The following is a 15962-nucleotide window of genomic DNA, read 5'->3' on the forward strand; positions in this document are numbered from 1 at the left end:
GTTTTAAGAGCAGGAAACTGTTTTATCTGGTTATAAACACAGTCAAGTCTCTTTCTAACCTGATGTTTTGACACTTGGCTTGTGTAGTATTTACCTCCTGAAAGCTACCTACACGAAAAAAGTCCAAATGGATCAATGGTTGGTAGTACTGGAGTCCATTCTAAGATATAAATCCTAGGTTTGTCAGACTCTCAACATCCTTGTGTCAGTGGTGAGAGGGATCCTCAGGTACTGTGGAAGGAAGCTGAGTGAGTGAGCAATTGTCCTCCTTGCCATATTGTTCCAACAACAATCTGATGTTATGTTTAGTAAAATTACGTGAGTATGTATTTTAAATACTATTGAGCAGGCAAGTTAGTTTTTAAAGTTTTTTAATACTACCAAATTAGCATTGTTTTGTTATATAAAAAGATAATTACACTATAGAATCTGTCGTTCCTGAATGTCTCTGTAGCAGGTTGTCAGTCTTAGTACCTACAGAGAGCTTGGCAGGACTGGTCTCATTGGACTGTCAGAATAACAGTGACTTGTGGGCATATGCCAGTTTCCAGTTCACATGCTCAGGCTGACATGTAAATATGGAAGACCTCTGTGTATTTGGAAGTTCTCCAGCGGAAATGCTGCACTCAAAGGGATCCTGGGACCAGACCTGCTGCAGGAGTTCATCCTGTGTGTCCCATACCCTCCTTTCCTCATTCTCTCTTCTGCTCAGCCCTCATCAGATTTCAGTCAGCTAGCATACGTACCCCCATGTTTTGTTACCTTATCGAATGCTGCTTCAGTTGTTGGCTTGAAGAAAGTATTTACAGAGCTGTTTAGTAAGACGTTTCTAACTGTGACATTCTCTGCATATCTGCTTTTGCATATCTGAATTATTTAGTATTTTTATTTCCGATCCTTTTTTCAGTTTTGCCTGTTCATATGAACAGTTTATATTGGACATGTTTGGAGTGTTTGAGAGGAGGATTAACAAGTTTTCTTACATCTTTTATATGTTATGTTGGGTTATATAGACATATAACTGAATATTGGACATTTGTGACAATGACTGGCACCCATTGCATTCCCTGTTTGCTATTATTTCTCTATATCACTTGGTGTAATTAGAAGTAGTATCCATGTACTTGTGCATTTTGGGAGTTAGAGGGATGGTCTAACAGATCAGATGAAATTGATCTACTAAAACACTGGTGGGAATTAGGAGAACAGCTAGTAGAACGAATATAAATTATTATAGACTTTGGGAAGAGAAACCTGGTTACATAGAAAGTTGAACAGAATTTGTGTGTGACTTAACAGTTCCAGTTCTGTGTGCAGACCCATGAAAATGGCAGTACACCACCACACACAAGTCTGTGAATAAAATTAACTCACAGCATGGACTAACAGCTTCCAAACAGAAGCTAGAAACTAAGTATTTATCCACTGAATGTACAAAAGAAATATGGAGTAGTGTGTAGGAGAAGAATGAGAGTAGTGAACTCATTTAGGGATAATTTATGACAAGGAAGATGTTCCTGACATAATCATGCTAGTGACAGCTATTGTGGGAGAACAAATATTGTCACTCTTAATCAGTTATATGCTGTATGTGATTCAATTCACTTTCAAGAATGTTAGGGACAAGTTTATCCTTAAAACACTTTTCGTACCAGTCCTAAAATCCATGATGAAGTAGCCTACAGATGATCAGGAATGTTGCATGTAAATGGATCTCGGTGTGAGAATCAACATGTGAAGAATAAATACTCCATAAAGTATTTAACCTAATCTGTTTTTGCAATTTGCCTAAAGCAGTAAAATAATGTGCCTGAAATTTCTCTAAAATATATTATTTCTCATGCAAGTGTTCCATAATACTTGTATTTCCTGAAATATGATTTAATCTAATACAAGTAATGTATTTTTGTGTTGAAAAGATACTCAATCAGTGGAGCTGTTTTGAGACAGCTGCCCATTTAACTGTGGGAATCCTGAAGCTTATAGAAGTTGCCTTGCCTGCTTGAGATTAGAAAGCTTGGACCATGCTGTCTGTCCCTTGCCATCACTGTAAGGTCATCTGTAAATGACAGGTCTGACAGAAACTCTCGTAGGAATAGAATTCCTATAAATTTACACGTGTTGGTAACTATTGGACACTAATATTTTGGTCATGATACATACCCTTAAAATTGAGCAGTTAATATTTTGCTTAATGTCCTTACTTTTTATGTTGCAGTTCCTCAGCTCAAAAAAGAGAGTGGTGCAATTTGCTTCAGAGGTAACATATTTTACTTCTTTAATTCAATATGAAAGAATGAGATTCTCAGCAACCCAACACCTTTTTCTTTTTTTATCTTTGAGAATCTCAAGTTTTTAAGCATATGATTAAAAAATTTACCTACCCACCTCTTCCCAGATCCAGCCTTTTCGCTATTGACTAAGCATTTTGTTCTTTTTCATAATAATACATTTTGATCATATTTTTCCTCCCCATTTTCTCGCAGATTCTCCCTACATACTCAGCTTTAGGGTCTTTTTCCCTCACTTTCTCTTTCCAAAGAAAGAAAGAAAGAAAGAAAGAAAGAAAGAAAGAAAGAAAGAAAGAAAGAAAGAAAGAAACAACCAATTCAAAGCCAAGAAACAATCACTTCAGCCAAAATAGGTACACACACTCTACTACATAAACAAAAACAAAACAAGCAAAAAGCCGTGAAGGCAAAATGCCAAAACAAAGTAAAATGATTGAGTGCATTTTGCAATGGCCTACTGTTCCCTGCCATATGTCCTGTCCTGGTGTGTGACTGATACTGTCACTAACATTCCACTGAAGAAAATTGGTTCTCCTTTTGCCAGTTGGTGCAAATAGCAGTCAGCTTTCTGGTTAGGGGTAGGAGTTTGTATCTAATTCTCCTCAGTCCTGACGCGCCCTCATGCTTGAACCTGTTAGGTCTTCTGCCTGCCCTCACTGTCTCCGTGTATTCGTGTGTTCATCAGTCCTGTTGTGATGGAGGAACTGTTCCTGAGTCATCATTCACCTCTGACTTTCCATTCTTTCTGTCTCTCATCCCCACAAATCCCTGGGCCATGAAGGGAGGTAGGTCTTGCTCCAAAGTGTCTCACTTTCTGCACATTTTCTAGTTGGACATCTCTTTCTTACTTACAATATACTTCAGGAAGAAACTTTTCTGATGAGTATCGACTGATGCACTGCCATAATGTATAGCAACATGCCACTAGGAGTCATGTTATGTTCCTGTAACAAAGTAATAGTAGTCGATTTCCCTCAAGGCTTATCTAGTCTCAGATTCTGACTACTTTACCTGTGACATTTGTGGGTAAAATCTTGACTAAGATCAAAAACAATCAGAAGTGGTTGGTTACTATCATCACACACACCCCTGTTGTCCCAGTATATCTTCCAGGCAAGTCACAGTTGTAGATTACAGAGTTCATAGCTGGGTGCTATTGAGGATTACCCTTGACTCTAATGGTATGCAATACCCACATTTCTTCTTTCAGATTCAGGGTATCTGTTCTTCTGTTAACGTTTTGAGTTTCACTTTTGGCAGGGCAATGAATCTGATTCTCTGGTTGGCCTAGTATCATTTGTTGAAGATGCTGTCTTTTATTTCAGTGTGTGTTTTTGGGTACTTTGTGAAAAAGCGGATATTTGTAGTTGTGTTGACATATGTCTGGATATTAACTTCAAGTTATGGGGCAACATGTTTACTGTTATGCCAATATGAAGAGATGAAATTCCCATAGGTTTCACGTAGAGGTTATGTGGAGGAAGCAGATCCTAAATGCAGGCTTCAACAAGATTAAGTGTAGTCTGCCCAGATTGGAATGAAAGAGGTGGTAGGATGTTGGGTTTGTACCAAGAGGTGGAGTCCCCAGAGGTTGGAGGTAGGCTGGGAGAAGGACTCCTGTAGTCCAGCAGACTCAATTGTGTCCATTAAAAAAGTCATTCAAGACCTAGTGTATATGAGTGTTCTACATAATAACTTTCATGACTTTTTTGATAGCCTTTAGTGTTATTTATCTTTATCATACTTTCCTTTTACATTTCTTTCAGCTTCCCACCCATTTAAACATTTCTGACTCAATATTCCCTATAACCCAATACTAATATGTGCTATTTCTCTACCCTAGAAAAAGCCTTTCTATTACCCCTTCATAATTTTCTGATCTCTAACAATATTTTGAATTAACCATGCATATCTAAAGAGGTTTACATTCACCAAGGAAGGAAATATGTGGCTTTTGTTTTTATGAGTTTGATTTAACTTACTCAAAGTTATTGTTTATTGCCCTATGAATTTATCTCTGAAGTTCAAATGTTCATACTTCTCAATAGCTGAGTAGTATTCCATTGTGAAAATACACCACCTTTTTCTCATCAATTCTTCCTTTGAGGAACATCTGGACTCTTTTCTATTAAGAGGAGAGTACAGATGAACATTCATGAGCATCTAGAGAGTAAGTTACAAAGTCCAGGTTTATGTGAAAGAGGAGTATAGTTAAATCATGTGGTAGGCTTATTTCTTTCTTTTTGAGGAGCTTACACACCAGTTTCCATAGAGGTTGTACGGATTTGCTTCCCCACCAGGAGTGAATAAGTCTTCCCAATTACCAACATTTGCCTCAGGATTTGTCATCATTTGAATTTTTTATAGTAGCCATATTGTTTAAGGCAAGATGAAACTTAAAATAATGTTAATTTTTATTTTTTAGGTGTATAATGATGGTCAAATTTAAAAAGTGTTTTTCTTTGTATGACATGTTTTGAGAACTTTTTTTCTATACCCGAATTTTTATTTGAGTCATTTACTTTATTAATGTTTATTTTATATTTTAGTTCTTTATAGTATCTAGACACTTACTTTGTGACAACTGATAAAGACATTTTCCCATTCTGTAGGCTGTCTCTTTGCTCAATTGATCCTGTCTTTTGCCTTACAGAAACATCTTTGTTTCATGATGTCTGAATTATTAAATGTCAGTTTTTATGTCTGCACTGTTGGCATCCTGTTCAGTCAGTACTTTCCTGTGTCAGTGACTTTGAGTATATTTCCCAGTTTTCTCCCATATAATATCCAGGCTATTGAGAGTTTTGTGTAGTGTGAGAGGTAAGGATCAAATTTTATTCTTCTACATGTGGCGACTCCTTTATAGAAGATGCTGCATTTTCTCCCAGTATATGGATGGTTTCCTTGTCAAAAATCAGGGCACTGTAGAAATGTGGGCTTATATGAAGACCTAAGCTCTGTTACTTTGATAAGTGACGGTTTTTCTGAAAGTGCAATTTCGTATGCATTATTGCACTGCAGCATAACTTGAAATCTGTCATGGTGATACTCCCAGCTTGTTTGTTGTTGGTTTAAATGATGCTTAATTTTTGGTTTTGTTCTTGATAGTTATTGCATTTCTTCTGAACTTCAAGAAAGATTTTTAATGTCTGTGACTTTATTTCTTGGCATTTAGAAGGTGATGCATTGAAAACATGATGCACAGCCTTTTTCATGACAGTAATCCTGTCAGTTCATTAGCACGGGAGGTCTTTCCATATGCTGGTATATTCAATTACTTCAATGTTTTAAAGATTTCTTGGCACAAGTCACTCATTTTTTTTTTGGTTAGATCTTGAAAGTTTTGTCTTGTTTTATGTGACTCTTGAGAATGGAATTGTCTTCTTGATTTCTTCCTTGTGTTTGTCATTTTTATGTAAGAGGATGCTGATTGCTGTGTTTACGTTTGTATCCTGCTACCATTCTGAATATTAGCTCTAGGAATTTCTCATGTACTTTAGGTTTTTATGCATAGAACTGTATCATCTGGAAATAAATTTCTTGACTTCTTCCTTTCTTGGTTGTATCTGCTTCGTCTCCTTCACTTGTTTTATTGCTCTAGATAGTAGAAGAGAGACGAATGAAGTGGCCTTTCTCCTGCTTTTAGTACAAACATTTGAGTTTCTTCTCTTTATAGGATGACTTTGACTGTGGGCTTCCTGCATATGCCTTCATTATGTTGAAACATCTCCCTTCTGTCCCTATGCTCTCCATGACTTTTTATCACAAATAGATACTGAATTTAGTCAAAGATCTTTTATGAATCAAATGGTGTGATCATCATTCTATCCTTTAGTCCATGTATGTGGTGGATTATGTTTTTAAATTTACATATGTTGACACTTTCTTCCACCTCTGGTATGAATTTGACTTGAACATAATGTGAAATCTGTTTGTGTTATTGAATTTGGCCTGCAAGCATTTAATTAATAATTTTTGGATATATGTTCATTAGAAGTTTTGGTCTATAATTTTCCTTTTGGGTGTTTGCTGTTTGGTTTTGATCTCTGGATTAGACTATCGTCAGACTATCGTCAGATAACTACTTCTTAATGTTTCCTGCATGTTCTTGGATTTTCTCACTTTTCAAACTGAGGAAGTGCTGGCTGACATTTTCATAATTCATTCTTCAACTTTTATGTGAAATCAAAGAGCATTCTGGACATAATATCAATTCATTATCAATACAAGTTACTTTAATATGCACACTCAAAGGAAATACTGCTTCTTGGTTTTGAACCATGTATGATCATGATCCATCTGCTGGGGGCACTAATGTTTTCAGAACCAAATCTGCTTCCTAAACATTACACTTTAGGGCAACCTGCTATTTCCTGTAATGTGCCCTGTTTTGCAAAAATTGTTGATGAGACTCACTTTAAAATTAAAATTTTGATAGCATATCCTTTATTAAAATCAAAACAAACACTAGACAATTTCACTTTTTTATGTATTTTTATTGAATTTGACCAGATCCATTGATGAACATAAGAATAAAGACCATGGAAAAAGAATCACACTTGAGATACTCACAGAGGACATCCCCAGCTGGAGTACTGTATGTGCACAAAGACCAATATTTCATTGCCTGAAACTGATTGAGGGAGGGCAAGGGCAAGGGAGGGGAAACAGGAGGAAATTTGAAGATAAGGCTGATGACAGCAGGGTGACGAAAAGGGAGGTAAAGATTTAGGCAGGGTCCACAGCTTGATTAGACTGAAGGTTGCTATTGCCTTCCCATAGCAGGTATCCCAAACTCAAGTATTATTAGATTTAGACCATAGGCATGGTTTCCAAGTCAATACTAGTGTCATTTCCCTTTTGTTGTGTGACTCAAGTACATGGTATCTTCAGCTATAGGGATTTGCAATCATTCCTGAATAGTAACGAAAAACCATGAAAAAAGCCTAATATTTCAGGGTGTATGGGGGTCCCTCAGTCCAACAACTCCAATAGAAGTCATCGATTCTTTGACCTCTGAGTTTTATTTTTAGCCTGTCAGATTGTCACAAAATTAATGTCAGATGCTAGACTGTGAAAGGATTTCCCTTTAGCACTGACACTTCTTTTAGAGAGAGGCATCTCTGCTGTTCTTCTTCTCTAAGAGCTGTTTTTCACAGGATACCATCCACAAGTGCAGATCCATGCACTTTCAAAAATCTGTTCTGGAAATAACTTCCTCTTTCTTTGGACATTTTTAATTTTAGTGTGTAGTAGATATCTCCTCCCAAAGATACCATAGTCACTGACAGATTTAGGCATAGAATTTTAATGGCTAAAATTTTTATTCTGGATTCATACATTCATCATCTCAATGGATTTCAGGGTCAACCACACTGGTCATGGAGCCAGGTGCAGAGAAACCCTCACTGCACAGCTGCTGCTGTAAATTCTGCTGTGGTTCCTATGAATGTATAAGAACGGAATACATGATATGTCATGAAATAAATCTATTCTGTAAAAACATTGTATGAAAGCAAGGAAATGCTTCCCCATCTTTTCAAACGACCAATCACCCATTGGGAAAGCAGACTCTACTGAGGATAAGAGGCTTTGTGTCCTTTCGGAAAATATATTCTGATTGTTCGGCCTTTATATCTGTATATGCATGCATGCATATGTGCGTGTGCATGTGTACATGCTTGTGTGCATGCATGTGTGTGCACATGCAAACGTGAATGCTTGTATTTGTGTGTGTGTGGTATATAGTTCAGAGACAGCCACAATTGATTCTCTCATTCTACCATGTGTATTCTGGGGTTCTGTTCCCTGTCATACGGCCTAGGGGAAAGCACTTTTGTTTTACCACCCCTCCCCCATAATCCAGTCCATCAGTTCACATCTTATTATACTTTGACTGATCCAAATCCTGACAGGGATACATGTTAGACTAAATTTCCTATTACTGCCCTCAGGTCTTTTAAAGGAAAGGAAAAACATACTAATGTTTCTAGCCTTATATGTGTTTTACTTTGCCATTACCTGAACTGAGCTTTGGTTACATGATGTGGAAAATGTTTGGATAAACAGCTACCAAATCATCTATTTCATGAGCATTATTAACTAGTAACATTTTTCTCTGTGTTTTCTACAGTCGTTCACTGTGACAGCAGCACAATCAGACACAGTAAATGACATCATCAAGAAGTTAAGACCGTTGCTGGGAATACCTGTAAGAGACTCGAACACTCTTTCTATTCATTCCATGTCTCCTTGTGATCCATTAATATTTAAATAAGTGCATAAAATCACTGCCTAATACAAGATTATTCTATATGTAAAAAATTACCATCTTCTTCCAAATTCAGATGTGAAGTCAGCTGGCTTGTTACATTAGTCTACATACAGTCTCTGCTCTTGTCTTTGCCCATGAAATTTGATCTCAATGATCAGCATGTTTAGTGCATTACTACCAGTGCACAATAAACAGTGTTTGTTGCATATGTAAATGCATATATAATGAATTTTTTGTAATGTTTGTATATACCCAATGAACACAGTTTGTAAAGTTTCTAATACAAATCACTAGATATCTTTTGGTGCCATTTTTTAATATTTTCTTTGTCATGTAGACATTTTTTAAAGATTTATTTATTATACACACAGTGTTCCGTCTACACACCAGAAGAGGGCACCAAATCTCATTATCGATGGTTGTGAGCCACCATGTGGTTGCTGGGAATTGAACTCAGGTCCTCTGGAAGAGCAGCCAGTGCTCTTAAACTCTGAGCCATCCCTCCAGCCACCTATGTAGACATTTTTGATACTGACTTATTTATTACGGACAGAGTTTCAAATTAATAATCATATCATGACCGGTTTGATATATAGTTTCATCTAGAATATATCAAAGAGCTATATCCTGTGAATATTTGTATCAAGAAGCTAATAGGAAATTCATAAAATAACTCATAAAGAGGGAAATGTATTTTGAAAATGACCTTGAATATAGGGCATTCATTCATTCAATTTTAGTGTGTGAGTATGTGTGTGTATATACATATGTTTGAAGGAGTGCACTTCCTAAGAATCATAATATCATAAATGATATCACTACATGTAAAGGTCATTATTTTCTATCAGTAACCAGAAGTAAACAAGGTATTGATGAGCCACAACTTAATGCATTTTTCTTTGGTATCTCATCTGACTATCATAATTCAATAGATGCCAAATACTTTAAACTGGCTTGTTATATGGATCCCAAAGTCATGGGTATTAAATCTGTCGTGGATATTGCTTTATGCTTCTGGATTATTATGAAGCTTAGATACTTGTTCTTTCTCTTTGTAGGATGGGGATTTTCTGAATGACATTTAAATGTTGATTTTGTGTTCTATTTTCCTCCAGGCCTCTCTAGTCTTTCTCTTCTTTACTTGGGTTGCTGAGGTTTCAAGGCTTCTAAGTTCAGCTTTGCTCAGTCATCATAGATTTGGTGGGCATAAGTACACTGTAATAATAATAAGTACAGAAACATGGGTAATAAGTTGTCTGGACAGGAACACATTATGACAAAACTCAATGTTCTCCAAAGTTTGAGGGACGTGGATGACAGAGACAATTATCATGCTGGGAGAGAGGGCATAGAGTGATCTCTTATTCCCATTGTCACAAAACTGTAGCAGAAACCATACATTTTGCATACACATTCTGATCTACCAGCAATGAGAAGTTAGGGATTTATGTTTTCTGCTGATTGCAGAAAGAGCAGGTACTTGGGACTCACCACTGTTAATTCCCAATGGCAGACTCCTCTTACATAGACCAGAATTCTTGCCTGCCTCAATATATTACAGTTTTAGGGATGCAGAAGAGGAAAGAAAATATGCACTTCAACTGTGTCCTGGGAAAGTACAGTGTGACTTTGGGTTCTTTTGTTCCCCAGAATGCTGAGGAAGATTATCAACTGTGGTTCTCTGCTAGCCAGGAAGAAGCACCAGGTCCACTCCTGGGTAAGCACCTGAGAAACATAAGCAGGCATTGAGTTAAGACTGTAACCCTAAGGTGTTGAAGTTTTCATTGATTTTCTTAAACGTAAAAACTTATAAAAACAAACATTATACAAAATGTTCTCTCATGCATTTAAACAATACTTACAATACTTGAGAATTTCATACATGAATTGTGTATTTACATCATTTCTGTCCCTCCTTCTGGCCCTGTCATCTCTTTGTACCTTTTTCTTAGTCCCCTTCAATTTTATAACCGTTTAAAATTAATCTTGTTCCTTTGTTTCTTTGTTTCTTTTGGTTGGCTGTATGTGTGTGCAAGGCAGAAAGAAAGAGCACATTTATTGTGTCTCATAGGGGTATGTGTTTAGAGATGAGCAATTGGGACAGAAAATCCCCTATAGTTGGTCCATCCCTGGGGAAGTCAGATTCTCCTCCCTCTGAGCAGCCACTGACTCACTGATTGTTTTTAGCTCTTCATCTATGGGCGAGGCCTTGTGAAATCTCCCCACCCACAGTGGCTGTTCAGTTGGTGCTGCCAGTTTTTAAGTCTTATTTAGGGAATTATATTGTTGAGATTTCAGGTGTGCAGCTTTCCTCTCATCCACTGAAGACAGGATCTCCTAGAAAATGTCCTGGTTCTCTGCCTCTCACAAGCTTTCTTCCTACTCCCCCAGGAAGCTGTCCAACCTTAGGTACAATAATTGCACTATAGATGTACCAATGGAGCTGTGGACTCTACAAACATTTATTCTCTGAATGGCTGTGGATTGCTGCATTTCGTAAGCTCTCTGCATGCAACAATATCTGATCAATCCAAAGATCTAGGAGCCAGAGGAGACCTGCGTGTGCTCATGCTCACAAAAGGTCTGTTTGATCATTCATCACTGTTAACATTAATCTATACTTAGTATTTTCTCTACACAGGACACGAGAACCCATATGCCATCAGAATGAGTGACCTTCGAGATTCTGCCTTTGTGGCAGTGGGGCCAAGTGACTACACTGGTTATCTTGATATCAACAAGGCAATCCGGGAGCTACAGTCCCCACATGTGCCGGGACTATTCATCCTGAAGTCCAAAGACTCACCCAAAGACCAGAGCAGTGAGTCTCCTACCTCCTAGTTATTTATTTTACAGGTTCTTAAATTCTACAGTTCCTATTTCCAAACAGTAATTCCCTTGTGACCTCACTGTTGTTTCTTTATGTAATGAAAGCATATCGTCAATTATGGAAGTGATTATGAAACAAAAGAAATTATACTAAAGATGTTTGGTTGTGATTGTTACTGTGTGTGTGCATCCAGCTATTTTTTGCTTGATTAACATAGCAGTTTTTTTGTAAACATGTTATTTGTGTCACAATCAAGTTGACAACACTTTATAGAAATTCATTATATGATACTAACCTCATAACAGAAAGCAATACACTGTTAGGAGTTATAGTTTTGGTATTTTTAAATTCTTTAATACAGACTGTGTTTGGAACAGTAAGCATAAAAACTAAATGTGAATGACAGAGAAAACAAAAGACCCAATAAAAAAATCACTTCCCCTAAACAGTTGTAAAACCATCTGATTACATTTTTCAATCATAAAGGCTCTACGGGACTCAGAATACCATACTTGTTATATATGATAAGAAGTTACATTATTTTAGACACACTTAGAAGGGGAAACTGGATCCCTGTCAATTTGTGTGTTCTTTGTGATATCAGTCTCTCTGGGTTTTTTATTTCTTTTTCCTTTCGTGTTTTGTTTTGTGACAGGGTTTCTCTTTGTGACTGCCTGGCTATCCAGGAACTCTCTTTATAGACCAGGCTGCCTTTGAACTCAGAGAGATACAAACGCCCATGCCTTCTTAATACTGGGATAAGAAGCTTGTGCACTGCTCTCTCCTGATTACTTTCTTTTCTTTTCTTCTCTTTTCTTTCTTAATTCTTTTTTTTTTTTTTGAGACAGACTTTTTCTGTAGCTTTTGAGCCTGGCCTGGAAGTAGCTCTTGTAGACCAGGATGGCCTTGAACTCATAGAGTTCTGCTGAAATTAAAGGTATGCACCACCAACGCCTGGTTTATCACCTGATTTCTAATGAATGTTTGTTGACATTACTGGAGCTACAAAAACGGATGAGAGAATTAAAGAAAGTGGGGGATATTAAAAAGGCAAATGAAGAGACTGGAGAGGTTCCTCTGAGATTCAGAGCACTGGCTGCTCTTTCAGAGGTTGCAAGTTCAATTCCTGATTACCACGTGGCAGCTCATAGCCCTCTGTAATGAGGTCTGGTGCCTCTATTTGGTGCCCTCTTCTGGGACACAAGCACACATGCAGGTAGAAAGCAGTATATAATAAATAAATACATTTTTCTGAAAAGGTGAATCAAATTAATCATTGTAAAATAGTTGAAGACAACCTTTATCAATCTTTCTTGGTTAAGAACAAAGTCTAAATATAATTTTTTTCCATCAGTTTAGCAGAGGCAACTTCGTAGAAGCTAGCATGAGTGAAGCATGCCACATTCATAAAGAAAAGCACAAATACAACATCTTTTGTGTTGTTTTACTTTTTTTGTTTTATTTATAAAAAATTCCACTATCTCTCCTCCTTCCAATACCTTCCCACTCCCCCAAATCCCTCTCCCCCTCCCTCTCCAGTTCTAAGAGCATTCAGAGTTTCCTGCCCTATGGGAAGACCAAGGTCCTTCCCCATCCCTCCCGGTCTAGGAAGGTGAGCATCCACACAGACTAGGCTCCCACAAGGCCAGTCCATGCAGTACAATCAAAACTCAGTGCCATTGTCCTTGGCTTCTCAGTCAGTCCTCATTGTCAGCCACATTTAGAGAGTCCAGTTTGATCACATGCTCCATCAGTCCCAGTCCAGCTGGCCTTGGTGAGCTCTCATTAGATCAATCCCACTGTCTCAGTGGGTGAATGCATCCCTCGCTGTCCTAACTTCCTTGCACATGTTCTCCCTCCTTCTGCTCCTCATTTGGACCTTGGGAGCTCAGTCTAGTGCTCCAATGTGGGTCTTTGTCTCTATCTCCATCCATCGCTGGAAGAAGGTTCTATGGTGATATGGAAGATATTCATCAGTGTGGCTATAGGATAAGGCAAGTTCAGGGACCCTCTTCTCTACTGCCCAGGGAACTAGTTGGGGAAATTTCTGCCCGACCCTCAGGCCTGCCCTATTGTCTGTGCGATCCTTGGCCCAGGAACAGTTCCTCTCCTGCACTGAGGCTTCCCACCCAGAGGGGTGAGTGTGGAAAATTATAGAAGAAAACTTTCCCAACCTAAAGAAGGATATTCCTATGAAGATATAAGAAGCATACAGAACACCAAATAGACTGGATAAAAAAAAAAGAATCCCCTCACCATATAATAATCAAAACACAAAACATACAGAATAAAGAGCGAATGTTAAGAGCTGCAAGGGAAAAAGGTCAAGTTACACATTAAGTGCTGCGGGAGTACCATCCGCTCCTTCAGCCAATAGTCGCTGAAGTACAAGCCCAAGGTGCTGCGGGAGTGCCTTCCACTCTGTCAGCCAATAGCTGCTGAAATACCAGCCCACTGGGGCATGGTATATTTCTCTTTAAAAAAAGAGCAACAAGCCTCAGCTCGGCCTCTTGGTTCCAGTGTTTGCTTCCGGCTTCTGCTCCAGCAACTAGGCTCCTTCCCTGACGATTTGTGTGTATGTAAGTTTTACCCCCCCAAAATAAATACCCCCTTTAAAACCTAACTGGTGTGGGATTGATTCACCATTAATTAAGGGAAACCTATCAGAATTACAACTGACTTCTCAATCGAAACCATGAAAGCCAGAAGGTCTTGGATAGATGTGCTGCAAACCCTAAGAGATCAGGTATGCAAGTCCAGACTACTATATCCAGCAAAATTTGCATTCCCCATCAATGGAGACAACAAGATATCCAAGACAAAGACAGATTTAACAATACTTAACCATAAACCCAGCCTTACAGAAAATACTAGAAGGAAAACCACAAGCCAAGGAAGCCAGAACTTCCAAGAAGAGCTGATACCTATACTCCTTAATGTATTTCACAAAACAGACACAGAAGAATCATTGCCAAACTCCTGTTATGAGACTACAGTCACCCTGATACCAAAACCACACAAAGACTCAACCATGAAAGAGAATTACAGGCTAATCTCACTCATAAACATCAACGCAAAAATTCTCAATAAAATACTTGCAAACTGAATCCAAGAACACATTCAAAAAATTATCCATCATGATCAAGTAGACTTCATCCCAGAGATGCAGGACTGGTTCAACAACGCAAATCTATCAATGTAATTCATCATATAAATAAATTAAAGAAAAAAGCCATATGATCATTTCATTAGATGCTGAAAAAGCATTTGACAAAATTCAATACCCCTTTTTGATAAATGTCCCGCGCTACCGTCTCGCCAGCAAGAACCACACGGAACACTAGGATCCTTCTGCAGAATAGCTTTATGTCTCTTGGGAGCAGAGCATAAGCCAACACGGCCGTGGGGACCCAGATAAGATGGAACCCATCCCTTATAAAGGAAACAGACCCTGCCCTGGACGTGTCATTCCCGGATTGGCTGACTGCTCCCAGTCCCAGGTGAAACCTCGGGAGTAGGCAGGGACGCAGCGGTAGAGAGTTACAAAGCACGTGCGCTGAGATTAAAGGCGTGTGCCGCCACACCTTGGGGTCACAGAGGTCAATCTCTACCTTTGTTCCTAGAAGCAATGGAGAATGTGGTCCGGCCATCCACATATCCCCCTTTTTTTACTTCTTTGCAGAAAGGCAACTCCCTAGGAAGGTAAAGATAGAGGTCGCACTTCCCAAAATGAAAACATAAAAATGGGCTTACACGGAATCTGTCCCTAGGCTCATGACACCTGGAACCTATCTGGCCTGCCCTCTGCCATTTTTCTGGGAAAGGGAATATACAGCAGAAAACCCTTAAGCAGAGCGACTTATCTCTCAGAGAGGGCCATTCTCTGTGCGATGCTCTTCAGCTCGACAACCTTCAGGGCTAGCTAAGCCAAGCACTCCACCCTGTGCAACGGACCACAGTCCTAGGGGTGCAGGAGCTGGTTGGCTTAAACCCTACTGCTTTAGATAACCACACATCAGTAGAGGCCCCCTGTTTCAGGGCAGCCAGCGCTTGTGCAATAACCACTTTGTCCCTACAATTTTAGGATTTGAGTCAGCAGACCATCCATAGGAAAAACACTAATCCATAGCATAGGACTGTTCCAAAACATTTCCACCCCCACCCATTCTTTGAAGTAGGGGAATGAGAGACACGGCCCAGGACTGAAGTCCTACGGCCAAGCTTATAAATCATCTCTAGGACAGTAGGGAGGGGGCCCAGAGTCTTATTGGTTGTAAAAAATCGGGGAGACACCGCCATCCTATGGTTGACTGGTAACAACTTCAGGAAGGCTGAGAGTGTCCTCCATCGGTGCTCTGTCATCCATCCGCAAAATGGCAGGAGGAACAGCAGCCAGGTCCTCAGGCGAATCCGTGTGTTGTGGATCACTCTTCACTGTTCGGGTCAATCGCTCTGGCAGCCAGAATGGGCTTTCTTGATCCTGTGGGAAAACACAAACAGCTCCCCTGGATCTCAATAAGATGGGATCCGGGCCTTTCCATTCATTAGAAAGCACACTTACAGCTGT

At 38.9% G+C, this 15962-nt stretch overlaps 1 protein-coding gene across 1 annotated transcript in view; it reads left to right on the top strand.

The window, feature by feature from the left end:
* Positions 1-15962, top strand: part of LOC148118638 (rho GTPase-activating protein 20-like) — a 32786-nt gene that overhangs the window by 1701 nt on the left and 15123 nt on the right. The window contains exons 3-7 of the mRNA XM_087900140.1: positions 2219-2260; positions 6804-6888; positions 8425-8502; positions 10216-10282; positions 11207-11405. Of these exons, the coding sequence (XP_087756266.1) occupies positions 2219-2260; positions 6804-6888; positions 8425-8502; positions 10216-10282; positions 11207-11405 (471 nt within the window). The remainder of the gene's footprint in view (positions 1-2218; positions 2261-6803; positions 6889-8424; positions 8503-10215; positions 10283-11206; positions 11406-15962) is intronic.

The sequence above is a fragment of the Myodes glareolus genome, chromosome 21, assembly GCF_982192425.1.
Source record: "Myodes glareolus chromosome 21, mMyoGla1.1, whole genome shotgun sequence".
NCBI lineage: Eukaryota > Metazoa > Chordata > Mammalia > Rodentia > Cricetidae > Myodes > Myodes glareolus.